The 20359-nt window shown below is 38.1% G+C and overlaps 1 protein-coding gene across 1 annotated transcript; it reads left to right on the forward strand.

The window, feature by feature from the left end:
* The first annotated feature begins 4391 nt into the window (after nt 1–4391).
* On the forward strand, nt 4392–19204 carry LOC140327716 (tetraspanin-33-like). Its single transcript, XM_072407075.1, has 8 exons — nt 4392–4485; nt 6735–6792; nt 8412–8536; nt 10795–10869; nt 11371–11466; nt 13623–13751; nt 16158–16319; nt 17512–19204. Exons 1-8 carry the CDS (start codon nt 4429–4431, stop codon nt 17713–17715), a joined length of 906 nt encoding a protein of 301 aa, XP_072263176.1. The 5' UTR covers nt 4392–4428; the 3' UTR covers nt 17716–19204.
* Nucleotides 19205–20359: the final 1155 nt, after the last annotated feature.

A 20359-nucleotide genomic window follows, 5' to 3' on the forward strand; every position in this document is an offset into this window, starting at 1 on the left:
TCTGAGTCTTCACCACACATGAAGTAGATGATCTCCAGAATGTGAACAGAAACAACACTATAAAGACAGTGATTACAGGAACATAAAGTTTTGCCTGGGCTTGGTTATTATTAGTTGAAGAATTATATATAAGCAACAGAAAATATAAAAACGTGACTATTTGTTGAATGGGTAATTAATAGGGGTGATATAAATGTAACAGCACAGTTAGGAGGGGACTTGTACAAAGTTAGTACATACAGCAGTAGGGAGTTCCTGGAAATACAAATACATGACATATTTACACAAGTGGATTTCTAGTAGAAGAGTCGTAAGAGAAGTAATCTCCAAATTTTGCTAGGTGCAGACTTTTTTTTCTTTAGGTGCACAGTACATGTGACAAAACAGTCGTATGCACAATAGAGGCTGGGGAGACATCATGTTTTAGATATCAGCTCTAAACACAGGAAAAGTTATGACAGGTCAGCTACACTGATGAACCCATCAACAATCTTCAAAGATAATCTTGGACCAACATTGGACCAACAATATATCTGAACCAACATCAACAATCAACCCAAAATGGTGGGGGATTTTCCTACACTGGTAGAACTGAAGTGGCTAGGATAGGCTGCAAAACATTTTTAGCATTACAAAAACAAGTTGTCACGGTACTGCAGGGCAGGACGGTGGACCCTCTGTGTCACCAGCTCAGTTGGCACAGACGTGCACAGGGTGCAGAGTCTAAGCAGCTGCCCGGTCTTCACCAGAAACTCTAGAGGTGAGGATGTTGCGCTGCAGGCAACTGCCAGGTTACGGCCCCTGTGCACGCGGAGGCAGATGATTGCTGACAGACAGAAACAGGACGTGGTACCAGAGCAAGGAGCAGAGAAGTCGGGCAAGCCAGAGGTCAGGCCAGGCAGTGATCAAGAGTAGTCAAGGTCAAGCCGAGGTCGGTACACAAGGAATCAGAAGCAGGAGGATCAACAAACAAGAACCTGGAGCAGAGCCAAAGGAACTCCTTGTTCAGGTAACTTCCTGTTGCCCTTCACTTCCTTTTATGTGATGAATAAGGCCATGTGACCTGCTGCCTCCTATCCTACCGCCAGAGGGGATCCTGGAGACTAGGGCTTGGTGGTTTTCACAACTCCACCAGCAGGGGGAGCGCCTTTGTGAAAAACTCTAGTCCTCTGAGGTAGTGAAGGGGCTGACTGGGAGTCACATGACCTAGACCAGGAAGTGAGCTGAGGAGATGATGCCCTAGCAGAACTGGTGCTGGCAGCTGGGGAGTGAAAGGTTGGTGGGCCTGAAGGAGGCACAGATCCCCAGGACCAGCAGGGATCTGTGACACAAGTACAATTCAATGTGACCAACTACTACTAGATACACAATGACCTGGACAAATGAGAACCTTCACAGAAAACCCATCAACTACAATGCAAGGAGACATCATATTTTTTGGCTTATACGTCTCTGCTTACCGTCTCCTATCACACATGTCCTGTTTCCAGTTTGTTTTTGCCATCTGTACAATCTATTCTCAATCAGAAAATCTACATGTGCTTTATAATCCACAGTTAATACCGCAAATTTTGCCACATGGAATTGAACATGAAGAAGACAGCATGTGGAAACTATATTTTTTGTATTATCATAATTATTATTACTAGAAAATGAGCCTTAGCCAGCATGCTTGCCCCACAGATAATCTCTTATCATCATAAATTTGCAGTTCCTGGGCCAGATTCAAAAGAATCTCAACTTCTACTACAAGGATAAGTGAATTTTGGCTCATTACAGTTTTATGTGGGAGATAAAAGTGCACCTGTTGCTTTGCTTTGGATACATTACAGCAAAGGCTGGCAAACTCTGGCCTTTAGGCCAGATACGGCCTAGCTGGTAGTTTGTCTAGGCCTAACGCCCCCTGGCCGATCAGGCCTAATGCCGGCCAGCAACGCTCGGTTTCGGAGCCGCCGGAACAAACTACCCGAATCGAAGCTCTGGAGCCGCATGCGGCTCCTGAGCCTCCTCTTGCTGTGGCTCCTTTCACTATTTACCGAAGCCGGTGTTAACACTTCCGCCGTCACGGTAAATAGGGAATGCCCCCTGAAGGGAAATCCATCTTTTCCGCAATGCATACGGATGAGAGGGATTTCCCTTCAGGATGTGTTCCTAGTAGGGGGCGAAGCCATTAGGGGGGGACTCGGAGAGTCCGGCCTAGTGTGCCCTTGCCCACCCCATAAATGGCCTAGTGGCCGAAAAAGTTTGCTGATCTCTGCATTACATGTTCACTTCAAGGTAACTGGAACACTGCAGCTTGACCAGAACACTCTTCTGCGCTCACAGATTATTTTTCAATCAGATTCTTCAGTTTGTCTGAATGGATTCACCACCACTTTCAAAGGAGCTGTTCCTAAAAGACTATAGTATGTGCCAGGCCCAAAACTCAATGCCCCTGATTCATCAAACAAAATCGGATTATCGGTCGCGCATTCGTATTAGCGATCCGGAATCGCGCGCGATCGCGCTATTCAACAACCGGAAAAGCTCGCGCACGGAGGCAGGCAGAGATGTCGGAGTCCAGGCAGAGGTCAAAGCAGGCAGCAAACGGTCAAAATTAGGCGAAGATCAGCAAAGGTAAGATAAGACACAGTGTTACACACTAGCCATCAAGGGAATAAATGGTAATTTTTAAAACTTTGTGTATTTATTAGTGTTTGTTTTGTATTATGTTGTATTTGATTGGATACGGGAGTTTGCATCCAATCCAATACAAAATATGAATTTCCAAGTTACTTTTTTTTTTATTTTGTATTGGATTGGATACGGGAGTTTGTATTCAATCCAATACAAAATGAGCGTTTGAATTTACCAGTTATGTGCTTTGAATTAACTTTATATTATTTTGTATTGGATTGGATACACGAGTTTGTATCCAATCCAATACAAAATATGAATTTGAATTTACCAGTTACAAACTTTGTATTATTTTGTATTGGATTGGATACAGGAGTTTGTATTCAATCCAATACAAAATGTGTTTGAATGAGTTTGAATTTGAATTTCCCGCACACGCGCCGACATCATCGCAGAAGGACACGCACACGCTACGGACGGAGAAGAATCCGGCAGGCTTCTTCTTCTCCGCCGGCCGGCCGGCTTCTTCTCGGAGAAGGCACCTGACGCTGGAGGGGGAACACGACGCTGGATGATCACAGCGGGACCAGGTCGGAAAAGAAGATGCCGGCCGGCTTCTAACCTGGACCCGCTGGTTCTCGGAGAAGGCACCCGACGCTGGAGAGGGAGATCGGCGCTGGAGGACGACGCTGGAACACGAACACGACGCTGGATGATAACAGCGGGACCAGGTAAGTGATGATTTTAATACAGGGGGAAAAGTTCGGGCTTATCGATAATTGTAACTTTTTTTAGCCCGAACCAAGGTCGGGCTTAACGGTTGGGTGGTTAAACTTCTGATTACAATAAATCACTGAATGTATGAAGTAAATCTAAGACTATGTCCACATTGGCCATGAGGCTGGGGTGTGTTTATGCCTACTCATGCAAGGACACTACATGTAGCTTCTCCTTGTGGCAGCCTCAATAGAGAATGAATAGGGGTGGCAGTGAGAGATACAATACTACCAAATCTGCAGATACTGATTCTTTATTAACCAGCACTGTGGTGGTGGATCTAGGGGAGGTCTGAGCTATCCCTAGAGGTGCAGCTTTCTGGGCCTTGCAACATTGCTACATTTTTCTATAAATGAACTGAATTAATGATTGGGATGTCTGTACAAAGATCATGACTGCTGAGAAGCATGGCTTTAAATTCATTAAACAACTTTAACATATAGCTTTCCTCAGCCATAAGACAAAGACAGGTTTCAATGGGCCAAGACAAAGTCTGCAAAAAAATTCAAACATAACAATAGACATAACAAGCTTTACCAGTACTAATTATTCTGTGAACACACCTGCACAGAACGGTTATATGATCTATATGGCAGTCTTTAAGAGTACTAGACTGCTAGGTACCTGACTACCTCAAAACCTACTTGATGCCAGTAAAATCAGTGAATGAATTTATCGTGTTGGCTGTATTTCAGTGTGGTTCACTGCAGAATGCTACCTAAAGCAGCTGTATTTTCTATATTAAATAGTTTGATTTTAGATTTACCAACATTACACTTGTTAGATGTTCACTATCAGGTTTTACCAAGGCTATAAACAAAGAATTAGGAATGGATGGCAGTATGACAACTGAGTATACGTAAAGCAGGTCATGTAGAACAGTCATCTGTGAATGCTGCATAATTAACATGACCCTACACGCCTGTACCTTTGCTTACTCCTTTCCTACTTTTACAGTAACACACATCTCTCTCTGCACCCCAGCCCATAGTAAACACTCAGTCTGGAAGCTGGCTACCAACCATTAGCAGGGAAATGAGAACCAGCCAGATAGTTAAGTATTCGCTGTTTGTGTCCTGCTATATCTTTTGGGTAAGTACACAACTTTTTTTCTAAAACAACATACCTAGTTGTTTTTTTTAGAGTGAGAAACAACATAATTTCTATTCATTGATAAGGAAATTGAATCAGCACGGTTGTCTACAGATATTAGACAGCAGAGGGATTCCTGCACAAACATGCTTACAAGTATGTCCTCAGTTTTCCTGTTTCTACTAATGTAGGTGGGGAAGTAGAGTGAAGTCAAACATCTTTAGCATTATCTTCAAGGAATATCATTAGGTATTGGCTGAAATAAACCAACCTTGTTTAAATGTATTCACTCAAATATTGAACATAGTAAGGTTTATAGCAAAATGGATGCACCAGTCAAATATTATCTTTATGTGGCTACAAACTCTGTACGACTAAAGTGTTAGAACCAGCAAAATAATGTAGTCAAAGCATGCTAATGCACAGAAAGGCCTTTGAAGATAGGTAAGTGGGCTTAAAAGGACTAACAGGTGGCTTTTAGATAAGCCAGCCCCTGATTATAAAAGCAACCAATACTGAAAATCTACTTTACCTGTGAAAGAGAAATTAAAGATAAAGCTACTGACAAACTTCATATGAAGTAAACTTTTCCTGGGTTTTATCTAGATAGCAAATAGTTGTGTGTTTTAGAAAATTGGGGGACGGGCGGAGGGAAGGGTTTTTTATATCCTTTGTTACATGGTAATGTTGCTGGTGTCTTGCAGCCTACTTTATAATTTATCAGGTTATAGTTCCTTTTTGGGCATCTGGCAGGTAGATTTACAGGCAGGATAGTGTGTTGAACAGATATTGTCATCTCATAACAAGGACCATTATGTAAGTATAACCAGCTGTTACTTTTAAGAAAGCTAGCAGCAAAATTATACTAGGCTTTCCAAATAGGATTACCATGGTAAAGCACACAACAACTGATTATTGGCAAGCTTTTCAATTGCCAATGCTGTAGCTATTTTGTTGGGGGTAACATTGTTAATATAAGTTTAAGTTTGGGGAAGATTACAGAGCATCATGCAGTTGTTGCTAAAAGTCTATTAAAGAGATCAGTCCATATGTACAGCAATCCCCTACCATACCCCTATATACCCAAAAAGTTTTTGGTCTTTACTTAGCTATACAGATAATAAATAAAAATTATTGGTTTTAACAGTAACATCTTAAGGGGGTGTTAAGCAGGTCCAATTAGTTTCTGAGAATATGTTTCATTTATAGCTTTGTAATTTCTGCTTGTGTTTGTTAGACCAAGGTAGGGGCAGCTTTTAGAAGAAAAAAAAAAAAAGAAGACAAGTTTAAAAAATATGTAAAATCTTTATAAATAAATGTATGAAAAGGAGTAGAGGAAAGATGAGGTGAAAAGGAGGGGGAAACAGGAGGTGAAAAATGAAATGGAGGAGGAGGTGGAAAAGGAAAACATATGTCAGGTACGACATTTGTGTGATCTGCACTGCCTCCAGCTGCCCATCTCCCTTAGGTGCTCTACCACCTGCCTTTTTACTAGCCCTTTTTATTGCAATACTAGCTTATTGCAGCCTGTGGCTTGGCTGGTAATAGTGCTTTGATTTGCTCAGTGTTTGGAGCTGTGGTTGGCAACCTAATTGATGGTGGTGAGGTGGTGGAATACAGTAGGTATGGTAGGCTCCTTTCAAATCTAAAGCATTCTGCAGGTCCCGGTAGTATGGTTTGGGCTGCTTCTCCCTATGTCAGCTATAATAAACAGTACTTTTAGTAATAGGATAGTGATAAGTCTATGGGGTAGTGTAAATCTTTGAACTTAATTCTGGCTATTTTCAAAGCCAATATGCAAAATAGAGCACAGAAAGCTTGGAACTGTTGTGAGAGACAGATGGCTGTGTTATCATCAAGGAAGATTTATCCTCATATGTCCAAATGAAGAGTTTCAGAAAAAAACAAAAGGAATCTCAGCATTTATAGTACTGAATACGTGACCTGATTTGCTTCTCAAAGGTCAAAACCTTATTTGCATGTTCAATTATAATTTTTATTTTCCATTGTGACATCAGTTTACGTTGTTAATTTGTATAACTGGAGTCTGTTGTGCCCCCACTTGTACTATAAGTGATCAAACTTGCTGTACAGCTTTTAGGCACTGAAAGTTATTGTCTTATATCTAAACACATCCTAGTTGATTTGCTTCTACCAACCTTTCATTGCTTTTCCTAATGTTCTTTCACATTTTGTAGCCTATAAATGAATGAAGAATGTCATAAAAATGTACTTGGTGTCATTTTTAGGTGGCTAGTGGACTTATGATTGCTGTTGGACTTTATGCTAAACTATGCAAAGAGACAGGTATGTTATTCAGTTTTCTATAAATATAATTACAAGTGTGATGTATGTAATCTCAGGTCAGTATCAATACAAATAGGACACTAGTTTATCATTTTTATTGATTCCTAAAGTCTCATATAGTTGGTAACAGGAAAGCTGGTTAAAAAATGACTATAAGACTTTAGGGTTTGATGGTTCCCTGTGCTAGGGCAAAAATGGGCATATTTACTAAATAAATGTGTGCCCTTATTGCCAGCATTTGGTCTAATCTAACTGTGGTGGGTCTGAGAGGATTGAGGATATCGTAATGATGGAGTGGGCAGTAAATATAGCAGTTCTCCACAGGAGAAAGTGGGAAGTCATTGCCATAGGAATTATTAAGGCAAATTATCCAAAGGGGACAAATGTTGTGATGACAACTCTATTTAATAGAAAGGTTTTTCTAGTTTCTTGTTGCAGACAGAAAGTGAAAGGAAATTTCCCCAGCGGGACACAGATAATAAACAAACGATAATAAACAAACTCGTACTTTTAAAAGCATTTTTCAGGTGACAATCTGGATGTTATACTCTGTAAGTAACTACATTTGCATGTGTTTTCTATTATATGATTTATCTAAACACTAAACATTTGTGCCTGGGTCACATACTAAACCATAAGGTAATGATCAGGGTTAGAGTCTACTATGTTCCCAAAATGCTAAATTGCGACATTAGGATCTATTTACAAATCAGGGAATCAGACATTCTCTCAAAACTTTCCTGGTGGAGAATCTTCCTGGTCCATGTGTTTTATTAGCAGTAACTGATTCTCCACCAGGGAATGTTTCAGGGAATGTCAGATCCACTGCTTTTTTAAATAGAGCCCTTTTTGTTTCTTCGGAAACAAGATCCATACTTAAGTTTGTATGAGCTCTCCAATATGTAACAGTCTACTCAATATGGCTTGATGTGATATAGTTTCATAACAACTTTGATTTTGAGTTACATCTGACCTATACTCAAAAATTCCAAATAAATATATGAGTTCCAAACAAAAAATAATAATAATTAAAAAAAAAACTGAATGGACTTGCCTGCTTGCGCATACGCTTTAGAGCTTCTCCTGCAAAAGTATAATAATCTGAAGCAATGGATATGGAGATAGCTTCTGTGTATGAACTCCTAGTCCAGCTCCATTTATCAGGGAGTTATACAGTAGGGACTGCTCCTCAGACGTTTAAAACACTTCCCATTGTGTTAATTAAAAATGGGGTTCAATGGTTATTCATAAACACAATAGGAAACAATTCTATTGGCTGATTTTAGGAGTGGGAATACTCCTTGATGTGTAACTTCTAGATGAAGCACTCTGAACATGGTGTAATATACTGGGAGGCAGAAGAGCTGCCTATGCCAGGACATGGAGCGAATAGGAGGTATGAGATTTTGGCGGATCAAATACAGTGCTGGACCACATAGATAGGTAAGTGGGTTTTATATTTGATTTATTTTATTTAGTTTATTTTTTTAGTGAGTATGATTCTGTTTTCATGATATGTTGCCATTAAAATGGTGCATTGTAACATTTAGCTATAACCAGTGCACACCAATGCTGTAAAAAGTTTCTGAATTTACAATTGTTTTTGTATTGTTTGACAGGTGTTGTGGACACTCTAACAACAGATCCAGCCATAATATTAATTGTGGTGGGATTGCTGATGTTTGCCATTACCTTTCTAGGATGTATGGGAGCACTGAGGGATTTACACATACTGCTAAAAATCGTAAGTAGGGGACACAGATAAACATGTCATTATTTTTTTTTCATTTCATTTATTTTTGACATGTCAAATTTTTGCCCTATAACCTTCCACATAAGCAAAAGTAGCTTAATCCAGACTATGGCATTTTTAGATTTTAATTTGTGGTGTTGCCAACACAAATGTATCTTTTATCATTTGCTCCTCATTTTTTTATTATTTTCTTTCAATTAATGATTTGTAAATGGTGGTCTTTATATCAGAAGCAGACCCACGTCTTACACATTTCTGTTAGCCAGTTAGTTTTCAAACTGATAGACAATGGACAGCCAGCTCTCCCCCCCTTTCCCCCTTTCCCCCCATAAGCCCCATATACAATGGTGATCAATGGAAAGAACAGAACTTGTGTTAATTTCCCCCATGTAGGGGTGATCAGTGATGGTTGGTGCAAATGCCATGCTATATTAGGTGCCATTGGAAAATTGACAGTCAGTGTAAAAATTGGTTATATTGATAGTCAAAAGAATCTCCTTACATTGGTTGAAAATAGTTTATTAACAAGGGCACAACTGCAGATCATGGCCCAAATCACAATCGTTTTACTGTCATAAATCCTACCATAATGTTTAATAAATCAACCACAGGTACAAGTACAGCATAGTTAGTACATCACTAGAGACAAGTATTGTGGACACAAGTTGTTTGAAAAAAGTCAACTGAAGTCAGTGCATGGAATTAATATTTACATTGTTTTGTTCTGGTAATTATTCTGTCTATTTTTTCACCATCTCAGATTTAGGGCCTTAATGTAAATTCTACAGTACATTCTATGCTGGAGAAAGTTCCAGGTCCATGTGTTTCAATGGCAGTAATTGATTTTTTTTACCAGGGCTCACAATCTAATATCCCTTTAAGGCCAATTTGTGAGGGGAAGCCAATTAACCAAAATGCATGAGATTTGAATTTGGAAGTTTCCATCCAAAGGTTATACTTATAAGTTACACTAATTAATTTGCTCTGAATTTGATTTGTTCAGTACTGGGTTTGTTTGGGCTTTAAGAAGGTAGGTCAAGTAAAGCTGAACTCTAGGCAAACAGCTGAATACAATGATGGGTAGATGCCAGGAAGTAAGTAGGGCCTTTGTACCTGGAAACCTTATTGTTTGCTCTGTCTTTACCCCTCTTTCCCCTCATCCCCCAAACTGTCACTTTCTATTCCCGACTGTTTATGGTTATGTCTTTTGAAACTACTGATATTTCAGCATGGTATTGAAAACTTGTGTTGTTTTCCTTTTATACAAATACAATTAGTTTTGTTGTTGCACTGTTTCTGTTTGTTACTATCATCTATGATTAATCTGTTCATTGCCGATTCCAAATGAACCCTCCCATTCAGCTATTTCTTCTTTGTTACCTTTATGTCCAATTGTATGTTCCTTGTTTGTGTTCTTTTGTTTTATCTTTTTTCAAAAAAATTTATTAAGAATTACAATTTCAAAAAAAAAGTGAGTAGGGCCACAGAAATGCTATCTCAGATCAAGAATGGCTCAAATTAGGTTAACTTTTTACAGTTTTCTGAGCAGTTGTCAACACTAGTTAGTAGTAGTCATGTTCAACTGGTTGTGTCTTCTTTAGTTCAAATGAATGTAAAGAACTTAGGAAAGCATTACCATGGACATGGCAAACTCAATGTAATAATCCTAAGGCCATTAATTGTCTTTTCTGTCCAGTATGTGTACCCTGTCCACAAAACAGTGATCTTTTCCCTTAAAATACAAGAAGTCCTGACCTGCAGTGTTCACCCTCCTATTTTGTTTCATCCATTTGCTGAGCAGTTGCTGTGCCTTGCAGTTGTTTGATATTGTGAACTTAGTTGCCAAGTGAATATAAATGGTCCTAAATTGTCTTCAGCATTGCAGAATACTTCACCTTAATGTGACAAACTGCTATGTAGCTTCTGTCAAATTACATTTCACTATTGATTTAGAATCAGGTTTGTGCTAAGTGTTGTATCTGTCGTTGATCTTGCTTGGGGTCATTGATGTTCATGCCATTGATACATCACTTCTCACTGTCCATTTATCTAAAAGCCCTGACACCAAAGTACACTATTTATCTAGCATCATTTTACTTACACCCTCTTCTATGCTGCCTGTATGTTTATATGATGTAAAAAACTTTCTTGTATCTTAAGGTAAATTTAAATTGCAAATGATAAGTAAACCTAGAAAAAAGAGTTAGTAAGTCACAGTTTATGTTTTGGATTGTGTTTCTATTTTTCAGTTTGCAGCTATGCTTCTCCTGGTCCTAATCCTTCAACTTGTTGCAGCAGTTCTTGGCTTTTTATTTTCAGGAATGGTAAGTACTGTACTTCTGTACAACTTTGACAAAGCAACGAAATAAAAAAAAACACATTAAAGCAGGGGTCTCCAACCCCCGGTTGTCTGACAGGTAGGCTGAGCCTACAGATCACGTGCTAAGGGCGGTGGGCGGGTTGGGTCTCTGGACTCACAGGCTCAGACCTGCGATGAGAGAGTGGGCAGGTTCTGGCATCATGATGTCACACAGGGTAAAGTTTCTTCCCCTTTGAGTGACACAGGGCTCCGGACTGCGCATGCATGGTCCAGAGTCTGTAGATACAGTTGTCAGCAAGCTCGAAAAGGTTGGGGACCACTCCATTAGATGATTCTAGCTTCGTGATCACCAGTATTTAGTAATAAAAATGTTTTTCTGACAGAATAATCTTGTTAAAAGTATTTCTTCTAGAGATGTACGCAGTCTACTTTTGTGCAAACAAATGAAACAAATGATACACAGACTGCTTTTTTGTGTAACATCTATTGGTTTGTGCTGTTTCAGGTTTTAGAGAAAGCTTCTAACGTAATGTCCAAGGCAATTATCCGTTATCGAGAAGATGCTGATTTACAAAACTTTATTGATTATATCCAAAAAAAGGTGAGATTTTACTTTAGGGAAAGCAACAGTAGCAGTGTATTAAAAGTATACATTTAGCCTCAGAAGCTGGTATTATCTTCTTCTAGTTCATAAATGATTTCTTGTAGGTGTTTTGCTAATATGTTGACCAGTTGCTGACATTAACCTGGGTACTTCAGTTGATTTAGAATTAATAATTGCCTGGAATACTGTAAGCCCATGTTTCTCAACCAGTGTTTCTCCAGAAGTTGCTAGGGGTTCCTTGAGCAATGAGCAGTTTGTGATTCAGAGGTTGGTTACCACTGACACCAATGATCTTTTTAACTATTTGTAAGGGTGGCAGCCTTTTCACTGGCCGATAATGCAGTAGGCATTGTTCCCAATGACCACTAAGCCAATGTACTGTGAGCTGTGGATATAGTAATTAAAGCAGGGGTCCTGAAGACCTGAAATTTATTTCATAGGCCTGGTCAGCCAGGCCTATATATTTATTAGCAAACTGTATGCCCTCATGTTGATTTTATACAGCAAGGAGTTTTTCCTGGTACACTGTCCATGAAGGTAAAAATTAGTGAAATTTTTTTCTGATTGTAGATCGATACATTTTGACACCAACCATTAAGAGTCACCTGTAGATCTCAAAAATTGCATTTTGGGGTTTTAGGGACTTCTTTTGGCATCAAGGGTCAGATCTTGGACTGCAGTTACTGTCCAATCCTGCCAAATTAGTAATTATTTTAAATCTACATGATTTGTAGATTAGATTATTTTTCATACAGTGGAGTGATTTATTTTAAAGTCTGTCATTTTTAAATCTGTCAGTCTTAATGGAATTCGCAACCCCTAAGGGCCTCAGAGAAGTATTTTGATCTTGGCATGATGAAAACACACACATCAATAGAACAATGAACTCTTGAAATCTAGGGTTTAAATATTATGGGTTTTATCAGCATACTTAATATTGCCATCTCATCTGGAACACCTGCTTAAAATTTTATGGATTTAAAGTGGTGTTAAACATAGGAGTGTTACGTTTTAATTATGTTTTCCACATGACAAATCTAAATTACTTAATATACCATGTCAGTTTTATGTATATTACCTTTATTGGTAGGAACTATTTGAAATAAGTTGTAATGTTTGCTAAAAACATAACATTTTCCATTAGGTATACTTGTTTTTTTCACGTCTAAACACATACTTTCTGGTATGTATCATTCAAATGATATATACACTTCATGGTAGTCAAATGCCATTGTTTAAATGAATATACATTTTTTATTATAATTTATTGGGTACCCGTGTAGGTGATCATAGGTGTTCCAAAAGAAAAGGACTGTTGCTTATAATTGCTTCTAATGTGTATTTAGTACAAGACTAAAGCCTAGGATCTTTAAAAATATTTTCCCAACTTGGTTTTAGGGTTTGTCATCTAGAGATTTTGCAGTAACAGCATTTCCTGTTTTAACCTTGACAACGCTAACCCACTGGCTCACAATTACTGACAAATTTGTCATCTTGTCATGTGTACTACTTCAGGTGCCCATTAAACTGTTTATAAGATCTGTAGGAATCCTAGGCGGACCTAACAGGCAGACCAAAGGCTACCTAAGATAATTCCCCCAATGCCAAGCTAACAATGTTTCTACCCATTGCAAAATTGTGGCCTAGTGCTGTCAGCCTGAACCAGATAGTGCTGATAATGTCAAGATCTCTTATAAGATACAGAATCATGAAAAAACATTTACTAACAAAAGTTGAGGTACAATGAGGCATGATGCCAGACACACTCTAAATAGGTTTGGGTAAACATGGTGATGAACCTATGTTGGAATGACCAAGCCAACCACGTTTGAACATTTCCTAATGGGAATCAATTAGTGCTATTGAAACAGATGAACCTGGAAAATACCTATGAAGGAATGCTTGAGGGAATGTCTGATTCGCTGTTTTATAAATTGAGCCCATAGTATACTGACTGAACACTGTGCAAAGCAATGTGTGAGCCTTGGTATCTGTGTAAGTTGTTCAGTCAATTTTGCTTCATCATTGTATTGAACACTTTGGTACAGTTTATTGCATATCCTTTTTTCATGACAATTTTGCATACTTTTTAATTAAACATTATATACATGTCATGATTTTCTAAGTTGTCTTTTTTCTTGTTTGTATCAAAGTTTGAATGCTGTGGAGGGAATAGCTATAAAGACTGGTCTCTGAACATATACTTCTACTGTATTGACACCAACCCAAGTCTGGAAAGATGTGGGGTTCCATATTCTTGCTGCATCATAGAAGAAGAGCAGGTAAATGAAGAAAAGAATAATTGTTAATAATAATATTATTAAACAGGATTTATATAGCACCAACATTTTATGAAGCACTGTACATTAAATAGGGATTGCAAATGACAAACAAATACAGACAGTGATACTGGAGGGGAGGACCCTGCCCTGAAGAGCTTACAATCTAGTAGGTGGGGGAATTAACACACAATAGGGGGGGAGATATGTAATGGTGGGAAATAGTGACGGTTTCAAAAGACAGAAGAAGATGGGTAGGCAAGTTTTAAAAAATGGGTTTTGAGTGCTCTTTTAAAAGAGCAGAAAATAGGAGCAAGCCGAATAGGACGAGGAAGACCATTCCAGAGAATTGGGGCAGCTCTAGAAAAGTCTTGCAGCTGTGCGTGTGATGAGGTTATGAGTGAGGAAGTTAGTAGTATGTCATCGGAGGAACGAAGAGAGCGGCTGGGGGAGTATTTTATACCAGGTCAGAAATGTAAGTGGGACAAGAACTGTGGAGGGATTTGAAGGCAAAGCACAGGAGCCTGAATTTGATTCTAAGGTGAAATGGAAGCCAGTGTAAGGATCTGCAAAGAGATGCAGCAGAAGAGGAGCGGTGGGATGGATGGAAGAGTCTGGCTGCAGCATTCATAATAGATTGTAGAGGAGAGAGTCGGGTTAGTGGAATACCAGAGAGGAGGAGGTTACAGCAGTCCAGACATGAGATGATAAGAGCGTGTACAAGGAGTTTGGTGGTCTCTGGGGACAGGTAGGGGCGGATTTTGGAGATGTTGCGTAGGTGAAAGTGACAGGACCAGGAAATGTTCTGAATCTGGGGGGTAAATGAGAGGGCCGAGTCAAAGGTGACACCAAGACAAGTGCCTGAGGGCAGGGCCGAATAACAGTGTTGTTAACAGTTATAAATATGTCAGTGGGAGATTTGGAATGTGAGGGGGGGGTGGGGATGATGATGAAACCTTTACCAGGACTGAGGGAGACAGGGGTGGACAAATGGATTTGAGTGTCATCAGCATAGAGATGGTACTGTAAGCCAAAGGAGAAAATGAGACTACCGAGAGAGGAGGTGTACAGAGAAAAGAGGACCGGTCCAAGTAACTGACCCTTGGGAAACATGAAAGGATCTGCAGGTTTCTTGGCTCCATTCCTCTCAGATCTCTCACCATCCCAGTGTCTCCTCAGTGCATCAGAACAGGCGCGCCCGGGAAGAATCACTCAACGACGCATACACTTGTATGGTATCAAGCAAACTTCAACTTTATTGTAACAAACATCTAGTTTTTATAACATAACAAAATATCACTGCGCATGCTCATTTACCACAGTAGAGAAATAATAGTATCCTTGTTCTAATACAAAACTGCTTTGCTACATTGTTTCAGACACGTACAAGACATCTTGTTATTCATTAATTGTCAGCAATATCTGAATTTAGCAGATGTCAGCAAGGACACTTGTTTGGCAGAAAAATAACAAGGAATACATCTATCTCTTATAACTAAAAACTAGAATGGAAAACAAAATGGAGTGTCTCAGGTAACAAAATGGAGTGTCTCAGACCCTTTCAGAACACATGATTTATATTCTAACCTATAATGCTAAGTTTCTTGATTTTGTAGAATGCATAGTTTTTGTGATCCTGTTTAAAGTTGTTCTTTTGTCACATTTTCTATGTATGTATGTAAGACTGATTTTGTGGCCTATATAAAATTAAATTAATGATTATTTGCCTAGACCAGCTCCATAAACTTTGGCACATTTATCAATTACTAATTGGCATACCACTATTTGGTATCAGAGTCTGAAGAATATTTGTAGGCAGGTGTGAACTTCTTAGTGGTACTCAGCACTACTTTAGCCAATCAATAAAATTCCTCACTATATCAAATGCACATTGTGGATAATGCACAAAATCTCTATTCTTCAGTGCTGCTGCTATTACATACAGTAATAATCAGTCATTTAGCTTTACATTTGAATTAACTTACAAAGGTAGGTTGGTGTGTGTTGGATGCTGGAGATGCTTCTTGTCATTGTAAATAATTCTAACCTGTACATGAATTTAGTGCTTATTGATAATCTTTTCCTAAATATTTAGAAATTCAAGATAGCTGAAATGGATAATATATGTCATAGACAGTCCCAAGAAACTCAGCAAAACAGTCACAGCGTATCTCTAGAAATGTTTGACTATATAAATGTGCACCAACTTTCCATGAAAATATCTGTTACACTATGTTTGTTTTAGTGGGCAATGCCTTTAGGGATTGTTCTTTAATCAGGAATTTTCTTTGCTGTGGAGCCAGCATTGACGGCAATAGTCCAGAAGAAAACTAGTAAGTATTAGAGATGTGGTGTGTCGTACATACATTCATCCCATAACCTTCTGTTTTTTTTTGTTTTTTTTTACAGACTGTCATAAATACAATGTGTGGCTATGGGACACAGAGCCTCAAAAAATGGCAAGTGGAACATCAGATCTATGTGGATGGTTGCCTGGATAAGATTGTGAGCTGGGGAAGGGGAAATCTGCTGTTCCTTGGAGGTATTGCAATGGGACTGATCCTTCTAGAGGTATATAATGTCTTAAATTCTACTGTCCCAAGAGACAAGAAAGTATCAGATGATTGATAAATAATCTTGGTCACCCTTCACAATTTTATTTATTTTAGGAAAGAGTTTTGTAACTTATTTGATAGATTATACAGTACTAGAGAGACACTAAGACACAATCTGACTTCTGCAAGATTTGTTAATAAGTATATATAGAAAAAATGTAATTTTTTTCCTTTTTTTTAATTTGTCATTGAAATTGAAAGGTGTGTAACAATCCACCACGTCTTTTAGAAACAGCCATCTTTTACAATCAATAAGCAAAAATAAAATGAAACATATTCCTAGGCTAACAGAAATCTGTTCTTACCATCAATGGGCCAGTTGGTTGTATTTTTCCCCAAGGCCAAATGAAGGATTCAAGTTCTTCCTTGTCTGCTCGCTTCTGTGTTTTTATAGCTGGGATTTGACTTCTGCATTCAATGCATTTAGGATCTTGCCTTTCCCTTGTATGCAAAGTGGGTATATGCAAATCTGGAGTTGTTTGTATTTTTAACATAGCAGTTTCTTATTGCAATTTTTTGGGTTCGTTCAAACTCTATAGCCATTGTTTAGGGACTTTGTTGGATTTTTCCATATCCAACATATGTAATCCAGTTACAGATGGGGACTTGAACAAGTGGATCTTACTGTTTGAGTTGATGGGAAATATAAGTGGGTGATTCAACCAATGTCCATCCACAGTTTAAGTACAAATTATGAGTCAGATTTAAACCAGTACTTAAAGTTTTAATTTCCATTTCTTTAGGATATGCCTTTCGAGAAGGAATACATGGCATACCTATTGATGTCTACCTATTCATGACTACCCCACCTTCAATGCATTGAGAATATTAACCATACTATCCTGTGCTTGGGCAATTTTTTCCCATTCATTTTTTTAGAATTTTTTTATGCCATTTTATGCAAAGTTGGTATATACTATTGCTTGTGTTTTTCTGTGCTAAACAAATACATCTTTCCTGCTTTCTGGTGACACATTCTTTTACATTTATCAATAATTTTGAATTGAGCAATATTTAAATAAATCTTTAATACACTTTACATGCATGTGCTGCACAACCCGTTAGTGGAATTTTCACATTTACTCACTTTTACTAGAAGGCTGTTAAACTGGTACTGCCGGTAATAATTATTTATTCTTTCATCCTAGATTCTGGTAACCTGTCTGGCTTTTGTCCAGATCTATCAAATCAACTTCATAATGGAAAGAAAGAAAAGTATGGCTGTAGAGATACCTAGTGGAAAGATGCAGGGAAACAAAGAAGAAGAGTATGTTCCACAGATGCAGGTGGACTGTGAATATTCAGAGCTATATGGTCATCAAGAACTTTTTTTTCAATCACGACCTACTTAAGAAGAGAATCATGCGACTCAAAACAAGGTGTCTTTGTTAAACTGGAGCTGTGTTTCTGTTTCATGGTATTATGAAGCATGTAATAGGACTGTGAATAGGAAGATAAGGAGGATCAATATTTCTCTGCTACTACGCTAAAACTCAATTCTAAACAAGACTTTTTCTAAAATTATCTATATAACCTATTTATAATTACAGTATGTCTCCAATTTTGCAAGTAGGAGAGCTGGTTATATATGCAAATTGGTCGATCTCTTTAGTCAAACCTGCAAAAATGTGTTGTTTGTGTGAGGTCTACTTTACAAAAACACTCAAAAAGGTTTCAGTGAACACTGTGTACCTTTTTTAAAGTTTGTATTTGGTTAAAAATAGTTGATCATGTCAGTGATTCAGTGTGGTAGCAACATTTATGTATGCCTAATTAGCCTCTGCAGTGTTGCCACTGCATTGTACACTCATATATTTTCTTTTAGCACTGAGGGTGGAGAACTGAAGGCCTAGCACTGACAATCAGCTTGAATTAATGAGAATAAAGTTCATTTAAGTGTCTGAGAAGCTCTTCCTCACAGTAACCATTAACTGAAGCTTGGGACCTGCATACACAATTTATACATAACACTTTTGCCACATACTTGACTAATTGTATACATGCATGACCAAGCATAGGTACAGGTATCCCTATTTATTTGCTGAGTTTATAGTTTGTAGTCTGCTGTGGTTCCTTGTTTAAATGTAAGAAGTCATAACTGGTTTATAAACAGAAGTGAACCTACTTTTTAAGTGTATGACTATGAAAGGAACATTAGACTCCAAGTTACTTAAGGGGCAAGGACAGGTACATAGTTACATAGTAAGTCAGGTTGAAAAAAAAAAGTCCATCAAGTTCAACCACTAGGGAAATAAACATATCCCAGATATAAAACGCTATAAGACATAGTTGGTCCAAAGGAAAGCAAAAAAAAAAACCTTGTACAATTTGCTGCAACAAGGGAAAAAAATTCCTTCCTGATTCCATGAGGCAATTGGATGTTCCCGGGATCAACAGTCTCTGTTATCTTTACTTTAAAGCTTTATTACCCAGATATATTCTGTGCTTCAAGAAAACATCCAGCTTTTTCCCCTTATCTGGAGCTTAAACTTCTTTTCCTCCAGACACAGAGTGCCCTCTTGTTGTTTGTAATGATCTTGAGATGAATATTTGGGAAGAGAGTTCTCTATATGGACCGTTTATATATTTATAGAGGGTGATCATATCCCCCCTTATACGTCTCTTCTCAAGGGGGAATAGATTCAGTTCAGTTAATCTCTCCTCATAGCCAAGAATTGTCTTACCGATTTTTATTAAAGTAATGCATTAAAAGTTTCAGTGCTGTATCATTTAATAAAACAAAAACACTTTACAGACTGCTCCCTGCTCAGCGGGGAAATGTTTATTCCTGAAATCTTGCTGAAAAAAAAATGTCTAGAACAGGTTTTTCTTTTACCTTTTTTATTTTCTCAATGTAAGAAGTCTTGTAATTGTTATTTATTGTATAAAGTCACTCATATGACAAATAAAACAACATGACTTTAAGTGATTTCTTTATTTGTAGGAGGTGTGATTTATGTGTTTTAACAAATATTTTTCATGACAACTGTATAAAAAGAAAAAGTGCAACAATGTTTTGTCAGTTGAATGATAGAAAAACCTTGATCAATCACGGACCAAATCAGAACTAGTCCAACCTGCCTCCCTACAAAGCTTACGATTACTTAAGTATGTGTACAGAAGAATGTGAACTGAGATCAGCGGGCGGCAGGTCCCTAAAGGCTCATTTAAACAGTCCCTAAGAGAAAACACATGTTGTTATAGAGATGGTGTACTGTCACACACACATTGCGTGTCTCTCATTGTATTCCACTGTAGACAAAAGCTGCTCACTATTTCCTTGCAATTAACACCATCAACAGCTTCACTCTGTTACTTTCTGAAGAATATTTTTAAAAACTTCTTTTATTATAACTTTATTCTTTAATTTTGTCACCATAAAGATTGGTGAAACATGAATAGAAATCATATGCAGGTGGGTCATCTGAGTATGGACTGGAAGTGAGCAGTTTGTAAGCAAGACATTTTGTTTATTCCTACACAATCAGGTAAATGGCTATTACATTATTATTGAATGATTATTGTATAATACATATTTCTGTGATGTTGTGTGATAAAAAGTGTCTGTCTGTCTATCATTTATTATGTATAACATATATAGAGGGAAAGTAGAGGGCAGCGACAAAATATTTTACCTAATCATTTCTTTTTTACATTTTCTTATTTTGAGGACATGTCAGCAACATATTAAATACAGTTTAAGGATAACTGTAGTTTAACAGTAAAGAACAGCTATCTATGGCCCTCATTGTATGATAATGTAGTTTTTCTTACCATGGCCTGCTGCATCCACATCTTGTCTTTTTATGTATATGGGGCAGACTCTACAACAGAGCCACCTTCCATTGTTCTTGCTGTGAGCTGGTTGTTCTTTCAAGTTGGCACAGGGCAGCACAGGGTAGTGTATGAAGAGGGGAACAGGAGATAGGGATGCAGTCGGCACTGATAATGACATCTTCCCAATGACACATCCTAGATAGGGATTGCTATTAACAT

This window comes from Pyxicephalus adspersus, chromosome 3 (assembly GCF_032062135.1).
Source record: "Pyxicephalus adspersus chromosome 3, UCB_Pads_2.0, whole genome shotgun sequence".
Lineage (NCBI taxonomy): Eukaryota > Metazoa > Chordata > Amphibia > Anura > Pyxicephalidae > Pyxicephalus > Pyxicephalus adspersus.